Source organism: Suncus etruscus, chromosome 10 (assembly GCF_024139225.1).
Source record: "Suncus etruscus isolate mSunEtr1 chromosome 10, mSunEtr1.pri.cur, whole genome shotgun sequence".
Classification (NCBI taxonomy): Eukaryota; Metazoa; Chordata; class Mammalia; order Eulipotyphla; family Soricidae; genus Suncus; species Suncus etruscus.
The window spans coordinates 55038264-55055351 of NC_064857.1; the positions used below are offsets into that span (position 1 = coordinate 55038264).

At 49.5% G+C, this 17088-nt stretch overlaps 1 protein-coding gene across 1 annotated transcript in view; it reads left to right on the forward strand.

The window, feature by feature from the left end:
• PARD6G (par-6 family cell polarity regulator gamma) overlaps positions 1-10855 on the forward strand; it is a 75769-nt gene extending 64914 nt beyond the window's left edge. Inside the window, exon 3 of the mRNA XM_049781771.1 lies at positions 10065-10855. Coding sequence (XP_049637728.1) covers positions 10065-10855 — 791 coding nt within the window. The remainder of the gene's footprint in view (positions 1-10064) is intronic.
• The last annotated feature ends 6233 nt before the right edge of the window (positions 10856-17088 follow it).

Genomic DNA, 17088 nt, shown 5'->3' on the forward strand with positions numbered 1-17088 from the left:
AAGAAACTCGGGTTGAACCAGTGGAACACAAGGTATCTACATTCAGGACTCTAGACACCACACCAAGTGCTATCAGTTTGGACGTTTATCTTTATTTTCTTTTTTGGGGCCCCCAAGTAATGCTTAAGGAGTCAAGGGCCCCACTGGCAAATCTCTGTGGTGCTTGAGCCTGGCAGTGCCAGGGATGCCATGGCAACTCCCAGTGGTGCTAAGGGGACCAGGAGGTGCCGGGAATTGAACCCATTTTATTCTTTCTGGGCCTTTCCAAGCTTCTGTTAATGCCTGGTTATTAGAGTGGGATCCTCCAGGGAAGACAGAGATGAGCACACAAAATCAGACCCAAACAGGGAGAGAGATGTGTATGCCATAAGTGATGTGTTGTGTGACTGCATGTTACGTGTGTGTGTGTGTGAGAGAGAGAGAGAGAGAGAGAGAGAGAGAGAGAGAGAGAGAGAGAGAGGAGAGAGAGAGAGAGAGAGAGAGAGAGAGATATGTTGGGACTGTACACAACAGTGCTGGAGGATGCATCCTGGCTCAGTGTTAGGGGACCGTCCTGGGGACTAAACCTGGGTGTCCGGCATGCAAAGCTCACTGCTGTCTCATAGCTCTTGCAAAGATCTTTGTTTTTGTTTTTTGGGGGTCCACACCCGGCGGTGCCTAGGGTTACTCCTGGCTCTGTGCTCAGAAGTCGCTTCTGGCAGGATCAGGGACCATATAATGCCAGGATTCGAATTGGGGTTCATCCTGTGTGGGCTGCATGCAAAGCAGATGCCTTATCGCTGTGCTTTCACTCCGGCCCCTCCAAGATATTTTTGTTTGTTTTTTAAACGAGGGCAGTAGCTCTTTCCTTGACTGCTTTACAAAGATGTTCAAGGGGATATATCTTAGGTCTGGTGGGAAACTCTTAAACAGGACACCACAGACATACAGAAAATAAAAGAAAAACTAAGTTAGGTCTGGGAGGAAAATCTAGCTGGTGAGGTACTTGCACAGGGCCAGGGTCCTGTGCAATCCCGGCTGCTCTGTGTTCACCTGGATTCAATGGTCAAGATGCCGATTGGATAGCCAGAGGGGCAGTAATATGCCTGTCAGAGCAGACACTGGGATATGTCAAGGCCCTGCATGAGCTGCCTGGTCACTGTGTGCCCTAACCAGCATCTCCCCCAGACACCCTCCCGGATGTCAATTCAGCTGACCTAAACACAGTTCTCTTTGTGAAGGATGTGGTTAGGTACCCCAGCTCGAGACTAGGCTCCGAGAGCCCTGCCTGAACACTGAGTTCTGACAGAGACCTGCCTGAGCACTGGGCTCTGAGGACATCCAGGTGGCACCTGAAGAATTGGGGACCAAAGGAAAACAGTAAAAAGGCAGGTCTCGGGTCTTAAGGTTTCAAGATCAAGTTTGGGAAAGACGAAGCTGCAGAGTATGGAGCTCCGAGTCACAGTACATGTGACCAGGTTTCCCTGTCTCTGAATCAGATCATGCTCTGACTTGTGCAGTGATGCTGTCCTTCCGGAATGTTTTCTGTACATGTCTGCATGTTTGTTTAATTGTGGGAAGGGGAACTCTAGGCTGCGTCTCCCGGGGACAAGCCAGGACTAGAAGGCCGTTTAGCACGGCCAGGATGCTGGGTTTAGAGCCAGCCAACCTCTGATATTGCTGAGAATGAAGCTCGACCCTCTCAGTCCTATGTCTCTGGGGTTCTCTGCCCTTCAGTCCTATAGCCCTTTGCTTGTACCTCACACTGTGGCAAGACCTGGACCCCAGCTTGGCTGGCACTGCTGACTCAGAGGCACAGCCTGTGACCTGGAACCAAGGTGTGACTGGAGAGTTTTTCTTTCTCACTACCTGTGAGGAAGCTTTGGGCAGTGCCATTGGTGGTGGGTATGTTATATGGGAGGAGACATACTGCTGACCCACCTATGTATGAAGGACTAGAACCCACCCATCACATTCTGCTCAGATGCCACCACATAGACCTCTGCCTCAGATCCAGTCTGGCCCTCTGTCTCTGACACTGATCTGCTCAGTTAAGTGGAAGCTGTGGGGGCCACACTCTTGGCCTGCCAACCACCTCTCCACCTGTCTGGGCCTCAATCCCTGCCCATAAATCTACCAGTCAACACCACTCATCAAGGTGTCTCACTTAAATGTTGCTCTGTGCACCACGAACAACATAAGTTCCTCTGACTGCCGCTGCGGCTGGCATCAGTGGCTTCTTGTGTGACAGGTGTGGTTTGCATGTGTTTTCTCTGAGGTGCCCAAGGCTGAGTGAGGGAGTTGCAGCCAAAGTGTCTTTACAGACAGCCTGTGGCCACATATATGGATGGAGGAGCTGTCAACCTGCTCAGAGGTGGGCCAGAGGTGGAACTGAGCAGGCAGGTGGTGGGTAACCAGCCCTACCCTGCAGGTTGTTTTGTTAGAATGTAAAATCCAAGTGTTCTTTCTGGTTTTGGCACCTGGAAGACACTTTATTCGCTCACTTTAATACCTTTGCTTCTTTGTCAGAGAACAGCTATTTGGTGGGTCTGTGTGCAGACTCCCTGCTCTGTCTGACCATGCATCTCCCCCCTCACTAGCTCCATCTGATGGCTGTGGCTCTAGTGGATTTGGAGCCACACCCATCGATGGTGATAGTCAAGACTCACATGCTCTTGACTCATGCTCAGATCACACCGATTAGTGCTCAGGGAGCCAGTTGGACCATATGCAGTGCTGGGGATTGATGCCAAGACCGCCTGTGAGGCAGGCACCATCCCCCCAGTAATAGCTTTCTGGCTCCTCCAGAGTCTTGAGGTGGGTATTGTCGGTCTTATCATTGAGCTCCAATGTGGGGTTGTCTGTTATCTGTGCTGTTTCCTCTCAGTATGAAGTTAGAATCCATTTGTCAATATTCACAAAATAAAATACACTAAGGGAACAATTTATTTTGCACACAGTTTGTATATCTTAGAACTGGGGATCCTTGGGGCTGGCTACTCCCATACTCCCAGCACCAGAAGTGCTCAGGACCATGGAGTGCCCAGCATCGAACTGGCATGGGCGGCATGCAAAGCAAGCTTCCTTAACTCCTGTCCTCTCTTTGGCTCACCTTTTATATTTGTAAATTTTTTGCTTAGTCATAGGTAGGCGGCTTTGGTGGGGGAGTGTTGAGGAGTGCTCATTTTAATTACTCAGGTTCTCTTTTAAGGTTAATTTGCAATATTTTATATATGGTTTTAGGTCATGCCCACCTGTGCTTAATGCTTACTCCTGGGGGAGGACTCAGGAACTTGGGAGATCAGATGCAGTGCTGGGAACCCAGCCCAGTCTGCTGTATGTAAAGCAAGCACCCTCCCCTCTGGGCCGTCTTCTCTGGCATTGATTTATCATGTTATAATGTTGATTTCTAATTAACTTTTCCTGTCAAGCTTTTGGTAATTGCTAAACAATGACTTGCATCAGGTGCAGAGTAGCTCTCTAGGTAGATGAGCCGGGGACATGTCTTTGCTTCTACATGTTCCAGATTGTTTCAGATTAAATTTTTTTGTTTGTTTGTTTGTTTTGGTGGGGGGGGGGTCACACCCGGCAGCGCTCAGGGGTTACTCCTGGCTCTGCACTGATCACTCCTGGAAGGCTCATGGGACCATATGGGATGCTGGGATTCAAACCACCGTCCTTCTGCATGCAAGGCAAACACACTACCTTCATGCTATCTCTCCAATCCCAGACTAAATTTTTGCTTTTGTTTTTGTTTTTGATTTTTTTTTGGGGGGGTCACATCCGGCAGCACTCAGGCATTACTCCTGGCTCTATACTCAGAAATCGCTCCTGGCAGGCTCGTGGGACCATATGGGATGCCGAGATTTGAACCACCGTCCTTCTGCATGCAAAGCAAATGCCTTAACTCCATTCTATCTCTCTGGTCCCCAGACTAAATTTTTTTTAAGTCTAACTTTGACCCTTTCTCAGTAGCCTGTCCCACAGGCCCTTTCTTCTCAGGACAGGTGGCCTCAGCAGCTCCTGTTTGCATTGACACTCAGTGTCAGCTTATGTTCGTGGTGCCAGCTGGTGTGTTCATCGGGGTAGTGTTAACTGGTGTCAGCTTGTCTTCATAGTGACAGTGTCATCTGGTGTTTGTGGTGACAGTGTCAGCTCATGTTCATGGTATCAGCTCATGTTAGCATCTGTCAGCCCACAACTACCTTCAGTGCACACTCAGGGAGACACAGCTGGGCCCAACAGTGGCCTCTGGAGACATGCTCTGGACTCCCCCCCCAATCCCCAATGTATATAGGCTTTAGTTCCTGGAGCCCTCGGTGCCTCTGCGCCTCTGGGCTCCTGTGGGCATAGTTCTGGGACTTCCAGGGGCTCTGTCCTGAGGGAGGTCTGGGAGCTTTGGATTTGAAGGATCTGGAGAGACATCACAAATCCAGGGGCAGACAAGGAAATAAAATTGTATTTAAGTTTGTAATAGAAGCTGAGAAGTGCTTAGAAAGGTGGAACTCTTGGGGCCAGAGAGATAGTACTGCAGGTAGGGGCATTTGCCTTACACATAGCCAACCCAGGCTCAATCCCCATCATCCCATATGGTCCCCCAAGCCAGCCAGGAGTGATCCCTGAATGCAGAGCAAGGAGTAATCCCTGAGAGCTGCCGGGTGTGTCCTCAAAACCAAAAAAAAAAAAAAAAAAAAAGGAGGAAATATGGAACTCCCTTCTTGTTGACTATGGAAAATTTAAGCTCAAGCTCCTTGTTAAAGAAGCTGTGACATTTTTGCTCCTGGTAAAGGTTTTTTTATTTTCAGACCAAAGTTGGAATCTTAGGAATGGGACATTCTTTAGAATTCTATTTCTGACAGTGTCTAATCAAGCCCACATGCCGTGGTTTCTGTGTGAACAGGAGAGACATGGCTCCTGGTCCAGCCTATGCCCCGCCCTGCTTCCTGGCTAAGATCATGTTCACCCAATGGATGATGGGGCAGCTTTTCACTGTGGTTTCTGCCCCAGGGAGGAGTGAGCAGGGTTAGCTGAGCACACTGAGCTCCCCCATTGCTCTTTGCGCTGATTTCTTCACTGTCCAGCATGCACTTAAGAGGCCTGTTGTTAGATCTAGTGGTTTCTGGTGTTCAACCTTTTATTTCCAGTCATCCTACGTAGTTCTATTCTTTTGAGCACACATGCCCAGTGGTTCTTCAGAGACCATATGCAGTCCCAGGAATGAGATCCAGGTTGGCCATGTGCAAGGCTAGTGTCCCCTGGTGGTTCTGTTCTTTATTAAGAGTGGTATTCCAGTTCACAACCATAACTGTAGGACTCACAGTTTTGGCTTCATGTCTGTTGGTGAGTAAATGTAATTTAAGTTTTTTTTTGTTTTTGTTTTTGTTTTTTGTTTTGTTTTTGGGCCACACCCGGCGTTGCTCAGGGGTTACTCCTGGCTGTCTGCTCAGAAATAGCTCCTGGCAGGCACGGGGGACCATATGGGACACCGGGATTCGAACCAACCACCTTTGGTCCTGGATCGGCTGCTTGCAAGGCAAACGCCGCTGTGCTATCTCTCCGGGCCCATAATTGAAGTTTTTATTAATTTATACAGTCATTCTTTATCTCCCAGAGCTTTTATCATTGGGTAATGTTTTGTCTGATGTTATGAAGTCACTCCTTTCACTTTGGTTACAGTTAAATGGAACATCCTTTCCCTCCTCTGTTTCAACCCCACCTTCGTTAGAGCAGATTGGGATCAGGCTACAGGTTCACATGGATGAAATGTAGGATTATCATGCTATCCACTGGAGTGCTACAGCTTGTGTATTTAACACCTCCAGTTGATTGAACAGCTCCAACTCTATCTACAGACCCAGATTTAAGCACATTCTCTCCCTTCCTCTCCCTCTGTCCCACCCCCTCCCTGCCTATTTACCAATCTTGCTACTTTATGCCCAGGTTGCTTATAGACTAAAATACCCAGCTGCCATAACTGTTATTCCTCAATTTGTGTTGCCTGAAATTTCTGCCTCCTACTTATTTCTGTTGTTTCATTGGATTAGGGTACCAGCCAATCAAATTGCATAGGAGAAACTAATGGAGCAGGCTTAGATTGTCCAGCCCCTCCATCATTTACACTTACTTGGTCTTTGTTTCTTCCTGATAAGATTCCCCAGTCCCTTTACTCCCTCTGTAGTTCTGTGAGTTTCTTTATAAAGGGCATAGGTTAGTTCTGAGTTCTCAGGCAATCTTTTCTTTGGTAGAGTGGGGCCCCATACCTGGAGATGTTCAGGGGTTACTCCAGACTCTGCACTCAGAAATTAGTGGACCGGGGGGCCGGAGAGATAGCATGGAGGTAAGGCGTTTGCCTTTCATGCAGGAGGTCATCGGTTCGAATCCCGGCGCCCCATATGGTCCCCCGTGCCTGCCAGGAGCAATTTCTGAGCCTGGAGCCAGGAAAAACCCCTGAGCGCTGCCGGGTGTGACCCAAAAAATCAAAAAAAAAAAAAAAAAGAAATTAGTGGACCGGAGAGATAGCATGGAGGTAGGGCATTTGCCTTCCATGCAGAAGGACGGTGGTTTGAATCCCGGCATATGGTCCCCATATGAGCCTGCCAGGAGTGATTTCTGAGTGCAGAGTCAGGAGTAATGCCTGAGTGCTGCCAGGTGTGACCCCCCCCCCCCAAAAGAAAAAGAAAAAGAAATTAGTAATGGCAGTACTCAGGGGACCATATGGGATACCAAGGATCAAACCTAAGGCCAGCTGTAAGGCGAATACTCTATCCACTGTACTATCACTCTGGCCCTTTCATGTTCGGTTATTAGAGAGCTTGTCCTACACATTTAATATAATTACTGAGGAGTGATTTTCTGTATTTCTTTGGCCTTTTTATCTCCTCATTTTATTAATTCCTATTGTGTTTAGTTGATCATTTGTATTAAATCCAGTGTTTAAGTTCCTAATAATATCTTGCATACATTCTATAACACTTTTTTTCTTTTTCTTTTCTTTTCTTTTTTTGTTTTTGTTTTTGTTTTTGGGCCACACCTGATGATGCCCAGGGGTTGCTCCTCGCTATGCGCTCAGAAATTGCTCCTGATTTCTGAGGCGAACCATAGGGGACACCGGGAGTGAACCAGGATTCGTCCTAGATTAGTGCATAGCAAAGCAAATGCCGTACTGCCTGTGCCACCACTCTGGCCCCTATATTCTATATAGCACTTTTATAGTTACCAGGAGACTTACATTAAACTCCAACATTACAGCACTACTTTGAATTCATGCCAATTTAACCTCAGTAACATTAAAAACTTTTTCTACTTACCTCTGATATCAGAGAATTACATTTTTGCCCAAAATGTTGAATAATTCTTTCAAAAGCATCATTTCTCTCTTTGAAATACATTCTTGTAGGGGCCACACCTGGCAATGCTGGGGCCTCATACACAAACGGCAGGTGCTACAACCAAGCCAGTACTGGCCTGCGTTGATCTCAAGTTATATAAAGAACAAGTTCGACTTTAAGTGCTAAGTTTATAATACTCGTTTTATCCTAGCAGCGGGTTTTTCCGTAATTTCACTTAAAATCATGTAGAAAGGGGCCAGAGAGATAGCATGGAGGTAAAGCATTTGCCTTGCATGCGGAAGGTCGGTGGTTCGAATCCCGGCATCCTATATGGTCCTCTGAACCTGCCAGGAGCGATTTCTGAGCTCAGAGCCAGGAGTAACCCCTGAGCACTGCCAGGTGTGACCCAAAAACCAAAAAAAAAAAAAAAAAGTGTAGAAAGCAAAACCATTGCAAACCAATCCTGCACAGCACTAGCTTTCCACAGTTTGTGTGTTCCCTTTTGAGATCTTTCCATTTGGCCCTGGCAGGCTCCTGTGAGTACTTTCTGCAGGACAGATCTAATGATGAAAAACAGCTTTTGCTAATCTGGGAATATCTTGATTTCTCGCTCAATATTCAGTTTTACTGGATACAGGGTTTTTGATTGAATAATTGACTTTCACAATTTGAGTATTTTGGCATTGTCCTCCAAAGTTTCTGATGAGAGAACTACTGATCACAAAGAAAGGGGAGGGGGAGGAAAGGAAAAAGAAAAAAAAAGAAAAAAAGGTGCAGGGCAGTAAGGGATAATGCACTTGCTGTGCACACGGCCAGCCTGGGTTCAATCCCCAGCACCACATATGGTGGCCTGAGCACCACTGGCTGTGGCCAGAAAAACAGAGGGAGAGACATGTTGGCCATTCGATTGTTCTTGTATATGATGACTCAGTTCCTCTTGCTATTTGTCCTTGAAAAGTCCTAATGTGTGTCCTGGTATAGACCTCCAAGTTTGCTTTTAGTCATGCCTTTCAGCAGATTTATGGAATTTTCCAACTCTGCCCTTCTGTTCCACATACACTATCCTGGTTCTGGCAATGCGGTCCCTTAGACATGCTTCCCTTCCACCCTGAGTTGATACTCTCCATCTTAACTTCAAGATCTTTTCCCCAAGTTTTACCGCCACCTTCTGGAACATATCTCGAATCACTCCAGGGGACAGTGGATGCTGGAGCTGGACAGTCATTCACCAACAACCGCCAACAACAGTTGGTTCCCTTTCAGGGTTTCTCATTGTGTCCTGCTATTGTCTGGAGTTTTTCTTTTTTTTTTTTTTTTTGGTTTTTGGTTTTTGGGCCACACCCAGTAACGCTCAGGGGTTACTCCTGGCTACGCGCTCAGAAGTTGCTCCTGGCTTGGGGGACCATATGGGACACCGGGGGATCGAACCGCGGTCCGTCCAAGGCTAGCGCAGGCAAGGCAGGCACCTTACCTTTAGCGCCACCGCCCGGCCCTGTCTGGAGTTTTTCTACTTCTTCCTCCATTTCTGTTTTCTTCAGTTGTCTGCCCCCAGAATTTGTTCGGGGACAGTTTGGTGTTCAGTTAACTGTGCACAGCTCTGGGGTTCTCTGGGGGTGTGGTCTTGTTTCAAATGTTTCCACACTAAGGGCCAGTGAGGTGTACACTGAGTCTTACTCATGTGTTCGAAGATCCAGGTTTGTGTAATGACTGAATGCATGTGGGGAAGAGGGAAACATGGAAGGAGGGTTGTAGCCCCCTTGCACTCAGGAGAACACAGGGCCTGCAGGACTAGCAGCTGCAGCGTGGCTGGACCCTTGGAGTCGAGGCAGATGGAGCCTATGTCTCTGTTCTGCCCAATTCCCTGAAACCACAGGCACTGATAAAAACTGGGCTGTTAGGGCCCGGAGAGATAGCACAGCGGTGTTTGCCTTGCAAGCAGCTAATCCAGGACCAAAGGTGGTTGGTTCGAATCCCGGTGTCCCATATGGTCCCCCGTGCCTGCCAGGAGCTATTTCTGAGCAGACAGCCAGGAGTAACCCCTGAGCAACACCGGTGAGACCCAAAAACCAAAAAAAAACAAAAACAAAAAACAAAAAAAAAAAACTGGGCTGTTAGGGCCGAAGAGATAGCATGGAGGTAGGGTGTTTGCCTTGCATGCAGAAGGACAGCGGTTCAAATCCCGGCATCCCATATGGTCCCCTGAGCGCTGCCGGGTGTGACTCAAAAAACAAAAAACAAAAAAAAAGACTGGGCTGTTGCTGTTTCCATTGCTGTCTCTTGTTCCCAAATCAACCTGTGGGTCAGTTCCAAACCTCTGGAACTGCTATTTGGAGGCTGAGGACACTGTCACCCAGCAGTCACCCCAGAAGCATGTGTGCCATTCTGGGCTCAGAGCCCGTTTGAGCGCCCTGGAATGCCCGCCGGGAAGGTGTGGTCCAGAGCCCAGAGACCCAGAGACCTAGAGACTCAAGAGTCCTAGAGACCCAGAGACCTAGAGATTCAGAGACCCGGAGACCCAGAGCCATAGACCCAGGGACCCAGAGCCTAGAGACCCAGAGACCTAGAGACTCGGAAACCCAAGGACTACACAGACCCAGACACTCAGAGACCTAGAGACCAGACACCCAGAGGGGACCCAGAGACCCGGGCCCAGCTAGGCCAGCCACCCCATGGGCGGGCCGGGCAGGCTGGGCGGGAGGCGGCGGTGCCCCTGTCCCCTGCACCCTGCTCATTCCGTCCCGTTCCGTTCCGTTGCAGAGGAGGCCGAGAGCGGGGTCTTCGCGGCGGGCGGCTCGCTGTCCCGGCGGCGGCGCGCGCTGGCACTGCGGGAGGAGGCGCCGCGCCGCCAGCTGCACATCGGGCTGCCGCGCGACTTCCGGCCCGTGTCGTCCATCATCGACGTGGACCTGCTGCCCGAGACGCACCGGCGCGTGCGGCTGTATCGGCACGGCTGCCCGCGGCCGCTGGGCTTCTACATCCGCGACGGCGCGAGCGTGCGCGTGGCGCCGCAGGGCCTGGAGAAGGTGCCGGGCATCTTCATCTCGCGCCTGGTGCCCGGCGGGCTGGCCGAGAGCACGGGGCTGCTGGCCGTGGACGACGAGGTGCTGGAGGTGAACGGCATCGAGGTGGCGGGCAAGACGCTGGACCAGGTCACGGACATGATGATCGCCAACAGCCACAACCTCATCGTCACCGTCAAGCCGGCCAACCAGCGCAACAACGTGGTGCGCGCGCGGGGCTCGGGGGGCTCGGCCCGCTCCGGCTCCTCCTCCGACGGCCGCCTCAGCCTGCCCGCGCCCGCCGCCTCCGCGCCCGCCGAGGACCCCGAGAGCGACGACGAGCCCGACGTGGTGCTGGAGGGCGCGCTGGGGCCGCGGGCGGGCCTGGCGCTCAACGGGCTGGCGGGCTCGGGGCGCGCGGGCGGACCCGGCCCTGGCCACGGCACCAGCGTCCAGCGGCTGCTCAGCTCGCTGCGCGCCGACCCCCGGCACAGCCTGGCACTGCCGCCCGGGGACGTGGAGGAGCACGGCCCGGCCGTCACGCTCTAGCGCCCTCCTCGCCCGGTTCCCGCGGACGGATGGACGGACCGACAGGCGGACAGACGGATGCAGTGCTTCCTGCGGCCCCTGCAGCCAGGCCCGCTCGAGCGCAGGGCACGCACGCTTTGGAAGAATTCCAAACGCTCCACTCTTCAGTGAAGCTTTAAAATTGCCTTTATATGGTGGGTTTTCGTGGTCGCAGCTGAACCGGGGCCCCTCGCAACTGGAGGACGGAGGACTCGGGGTGGCCTTCGCGGTCCTTATTTGGAACAGATCCCCGGCTCTGAACAGTCAGCCCTTTCTGGGCCACTTCTCCGAGGTTTTAGCATTATTCACACTGTAGAGGTTTTAAACGTCTCATCATGTTGCATCCGTCCGTTTGTCCATGAATTACGTGTCTGAGGATCTATCTGATCGTGCAGAGGAGAGAACGTTGCACGTCAGCATGCCTTCGAGCTATCCCTGGCCGCACCGGGTCGCTCTCTGCTGGCCCGGCTCCGGCCACTGTCCCCACGTCCCTGTGGGTGAGCGGTCCCTGCTGGCCAGCGGCAGAACTGTGCTGAATCTGCTCTGCGAGTCAGACTGACAGGAGAGGACTGGGTTCACTTTCCCAAAACTTAAGTTCCTTAAGAGAAAAGCCGATTGATTTTCCTTTGCAAACTATTTATTGAGGGCAGTTACTTTAGGGAGCAGATGAGGCTTTCTGCACCCGTGTTCAGTTTCCCTATGTGAACACCACAAGCTGGTCATTCTTTCCCCCTGACTGGAGAAGCGTCCCCCTTTTCCTTTTCCCTGAGGTTCTGGATGAGGGTTCAGACCCTTGCCTGGGAGGCATAGATGAGATCCATGCCTGTTGCTGTTACTAAATTATAGCTGGTCAGTTATTGTCAAGAAGAAAAACTCTATTTCTTACCATGTCTTTCTTAAGTTGTTCAGCAAATGTGAAAATTTTTAAAGACAAAAAAAGAGGCTTTATACTGAGATTTGTGTCCAAGTCATAATTTTAGGAGTTGTCAAATGCTTAAAAACAGCTGCCGGAGTGTATTTTTCTACCCAGGTCTATACTTTTTGTCATTTTCTTCTTTCAAAGAACAAAACCAAAATATGTCATATCACCTATTAAAGTTTTCTTGATTTTATATATTAAAAGAATAAAAATTTTTTGCTTATAATGGTTCTTTTTTGCTTATGTTTTCATGATGAAAAGAGGACGCCCCTGCATAGGCTGTGCCACTCAGTCCTGCACACTTCCCTGGCTGTGACTGCTGACTGGCAAGGTGCACAGCTTCTTGTTGTGGAGGTATTTTGTATCAGCACACAGCAGGAGGTGTGTGCCCGGGTACACTGTGCATCCCAGCCTGACCAGAAACAGGCCAGCCCCTGTTCTGGCCTGAAGATGTGCCCTACCCCTCTGGATTCTCAAGGCATCATCAGGTGCTGGCAAAGAGCAGCCTACTTATATGGCAGGGAACACTATCAACGGCACCACAGGCACAGACCTCAGGGTACCACTGTCTCATGGGCTCACACATGGAGCCATGCTGGGCACGCTGGCCACCCTAGCAGAATCCCTCAGTGATGGTTACCCTGTTCACAGCAACTCAGCAATAGCCTAAAGCCACAGCTTCCTCCATTTCCAGCCACCAAAGCTCTACAAGAGTGACGGTCCATGGGCATGCTCTGCATGTCTGCACACATGCTCCTTATCAGGCTGGTCCCTGGGTCCATTAGCCATCGCCAGACAATGAATGAGCTATCAGAAGTCACTCCCAGCACCACTGCAAGAAACACAGGAATATCACCCCTGGCCCCTGAACCCTCGCTGTCCTCCATCTCAACGCCTGTCTCCTCCATCTGACTCCTCACTGTCTTCTCCATCTGAATATCTGTCTCCTCCATCTGAACCCACATTGTATATTTTATCTGAACTGTCACCCCTGTATCCACTGCCATTAGCCCTCACATCACTGCCTCAGCAAAATGCCACAGCTCACGAGGTTACTGGTAGAAACAATATGTCCTGATGGGACCCTCATGTTCCCAATAAGAAGCACTTTCACTGAGTTTGTTTCTGACTCTTTGCCCTGCCCACCCAAACCCATCCCTGCCACTGCCACTGCTTCATTCTCCAGAATATGTTCTGGCAAAACTCAGGGTTCATTCTGTCCTCTAACTTAACCTCATCACAAGAAATCAAATTAAGTTGCCTTTCAAACCTGTACAAACTCAAAAGGTTCATATATTTTTCTACTACTATGCACCCCACATAGTCCTTCATCAACCTTGAACAATTTATTAGTAACTAATTAAATAAGAAGTTTTTTGAAAAATCTACTAACCAATTCTAGATTAAAAACTTCCCACAGGGGCCTGAGAGATAGCACAGCGGTAAAGCATTTGCCTTGCACACAGCCAACCCAGGACCGATGGTGGTTCGATTCCCAGCATCCCGTATGGATGGGGTGATTTCTGAGCGCAGTCAGGAGTAACCTCTGAGCTTCTCCAGGTATGACCAAAAACCAAAAATAAATAAAAACTTCCCACTGATTTCTGACCCAGAAGACACAATGAAGTTCCCTTTAATGCACTGACCTTCATTCAGCTTATCCACATCTGACTCCTTGCACTACCCTCATCGGTCACTTTGAGCATGGCCTCCTGTCCTGGAGATGACTAAAGCCTCCTGCCCTTTTTAGTTCCTGTCCCTTCAGCCATGTGACCGTACTCCGAGATGAGAAAGACCTTACATAAGGAAGAGGCTGAAGAAGCACTGTTGGTACTGAACCCCATGAGAAGCATCATCAGCGGGCACAATCAACACCAGTTCAATTTGGGGAGGTTTCCCCTTAAAGGAAATGGTTCCCATCACACATTCCACTCAGCCTGAGCAAAGTCTACTCTGCATTGCGAGGGTGCAGAACTGCCACAGGCTCTGGGATCCCCAGCTGTGCCCAGCCTGGCAGTGGCTCGCCCGTGTGGCTTCTGTCTCAGTAGCAGTAAACATGCCCATCACAGTCCAAAAGTGTCTAAAGTAACTCATACAGGCACAAGGCGAGGAGAGACCAAAGTGGTAGCACAGTGACAGGGTGTTTGCCTTGCATGCAGCTGATCCAGGATGGATGCAAGTTCCATCTCCGGCATCCCATATGACGAAAAGCCAGGTATAACTCCTGAGCATTGCCACTGGGTGTGGCCCCCAAAAAACAAAAACAAACAAACAAAAAAAAGTGGGAGGAAATTGAACAATTCTTCCTTCTGGGGCCGGAGTGACAGCACAGCAGATAGGACATTGCATGCAGCCAACTCGGGACCAACTGGGTTTGATCCTTGGCATCCCATATGATCCCCAAGCCTGCCAGGAGCAGTTTCTGAGCACAGAGCCAGGAGTAACCAACCACTCAATGCTACCAGGACTGACTCAAAACTCCCCCAAAAATATTCTCCCTTCTGTTCGCCAAGTTTTTTTTAATTTCTCCCATAACTATTAATTATTTAATAAACAAAATAATCCCCTGGGGCCTGGAGAGAGTTCTATGGACTGAATATGAGCTTTAGCTGTGGAAGGCCCCAGGTGTGATCCCCTAGCACTACATGACCCCTGAACACTGCTGCAGAGCTGGAAGTAATCCTGAGCATCTCTAGGTGTAGCCCCAAAACAGAGTAAGAATAATGCTGATCTAGGCCAGAAAGATAACACAGTGGTTACAGCATTGCCTTCCATGCACCTGACCCAGGGTCGATACCTGAATCCTTATTGTTCCATGAGCAGCAGCACCAGGGGTCACTCCTGACCACAGAATCAAGAATAACCCTGAGCATTTCTAGGTGTGGCCCAATTTGCTGTCCCCTCAAAAGACTGGTCACTTTTTTTTTTGTTTTGGTTTTTGGTTTTTGGGCCACACCAGTGTTCAGGAATTATTCCTGGCTATGCACTCAGAAATCGTTCCTGACTTGAGGGACCATATGGGATGCCAGGGATCAAACCGAGGTCTGTCCTGGATCAGCTGCATGCAAGGCAAATGCCTTACCATTGCACTATTGCTCTGGCCCCTGATTACCCTTCTGAAATAATAAAAATCATCAGCCACTGGACCAGGGAGATGATGCAAAGGCTAGAATGTATAGCTGGATCTCTGGCACCATCTGGGTCACAAATACGATGTGAGCACTTTACTAGGAGTCACTCCAACCCTGCTGAGTGTAGCCAAATCATCCACCAATAGCCACTAAAGCAGTGGATAAACAGAAGCACAAACCTTTAGGGCCAGGACAATAGTACAGAGTGAGTAGAGTCAGCCATGCACATGGTCAACCACGACTCGATCCCCAGCACTCCATTTGGCCCCTGTTCCCCACCAGCAGTCATTCTTGAGTGCAAAGCCAGGGGTAAAGACTGAGCACCACTAGGTGTGTCCCAAAAACTTTTAAAAATGCACAAGCCTTCAATGTTCATTCCTACATTCTTCCTACAATAGACCAAGAGCCTTAACTGCTAACTAGTTGACAATCAAGCCCTTTAACCGCAGTAATAACTGTCTCAATACTCATTTCATCTAAAGACTTGACATACTCTGTAGCTGTTCTGTCCCTAGACCTAAAATATCATTCTGGGCCTGAGAGAGTGAAAGGTTAAGAAGCTTTGCCTGGCATGTGGCTGTGGCCACAACCCTGTTTGAATCCTAGTACCACATTTGGTCCCTGGAGCTCTGTCAGTGTGACCCCTGCGCCAGGTGTGGCCTTAAAAAAGCCAAACAGAGGTGCCAGAGAGATAACATGGAAGTAAGGCATTTGCCTTGCATGCAGAAAGTCGGTGGTTCAAATCCCAGCATCCCATATGGTCCCCCGAGCCTACCAGGAGCAATTTCTAAGCATAGAGCCAGGAGTAACCCTGAGTACTGCCAGGTGTGACCCAAAAACAAAACAAAACAAAAAAGGCCAAACAGGGGGGCCAGAGAGATAGCGCAGTGGTAGGACGTTTGCCTTGCAAACCCAGGACCAGTGGTGGTTTGAATCCCTGTGTCCCATATGGTCCCATGCCTGCCAGGAATGATTTCTGAGCAGAGAGCCAAGAGTAACCCCAGAGCACTGCCGGGTGTGACCTCCCCCCCCCAAAAAAAAAAAAGCCAAACAGGGGCCAGAGCAATAGGACGTTTGCCTTGCATGATGCTGACCCAGGACAGACCTAGATTTGATCCCCAAGCCAGGAGTGATTTCTGAACACATAGCCAGGAGTAACTCCTGAGCATCACTGGTGTGCCCCACCCCCGAAAAAAGCCAAACATTATTCCAAACAAGGGATCAGAGGCCAGGGATATGGTTCCAGAGGTAGTTGCTGGGGGAGCCCTAGGCCCCAGCATCACCAGGTGTGACCCTTTTGATCAACCGATGGAAAAAAAGACACAGCAGATATAGATGGACATAAATTTCAGATAACAGAGATAGTTAGACAGGACAGGCCTAGAGTATGTGACCCCTATGATTGATGGACAGGAGGATGGATAGTGGATAGACGGATGAATGAATGGTGATGGATAGATGGATGGATAGTGAATAAATGAATGAATGGATGATGGATAGATGGATGAATGGATTGTGGGTGGATGGTAGATGGATGGTTGGTTGGTTAGTTGGTTGGTTGGTTGGTTGGTTGGTTGGTTGGTTGGTTGGTTGGTTGGTTGGTAGGTAGATGGGTGGATGGATAGGTGGGTAGATGAATGAGTGGATGAATGGTGGGTGGATGGATAGGGTAGATGGACAGGATGCCCAGCCAGGTAGACACATCACTGCATGACTCCTATAATAGATGATAGATTTTTGTTTTGAGGTCACACCAGTGGTGCTCAGCAGACCAGGTGGTGCCAAGGTTCACACCCAGAACTCCTTCATGCAGAGCATGAACCCAAACCCTTTGTATCCATCTCCCTGGCCAATACAGGCACTTTCAAGTGGGATCTAGGTAAGAAATGGTTTGTACTGACACAAAGTCCTAGGAGCCGCAGCACCACTCTGAAGCTGCTGAAAGTAGCATTCAGGCTCTCCAAAAAACCACAACAGGACATGGTTGTAAGGCTGTCACTGTCACTTCCACAACCATGGGACTGTCATCCGTATTTCAAGTGTTAAACCCCAGGACAAAATTCCACAGATTCTTGAAATACCATGGCAGGACTTCTTTCTGAGATTTCAGAAAACACAAGAGTTTGATTCTGTCCTTAGAAAAAAAAGTGGAGATAAAGGAAGAG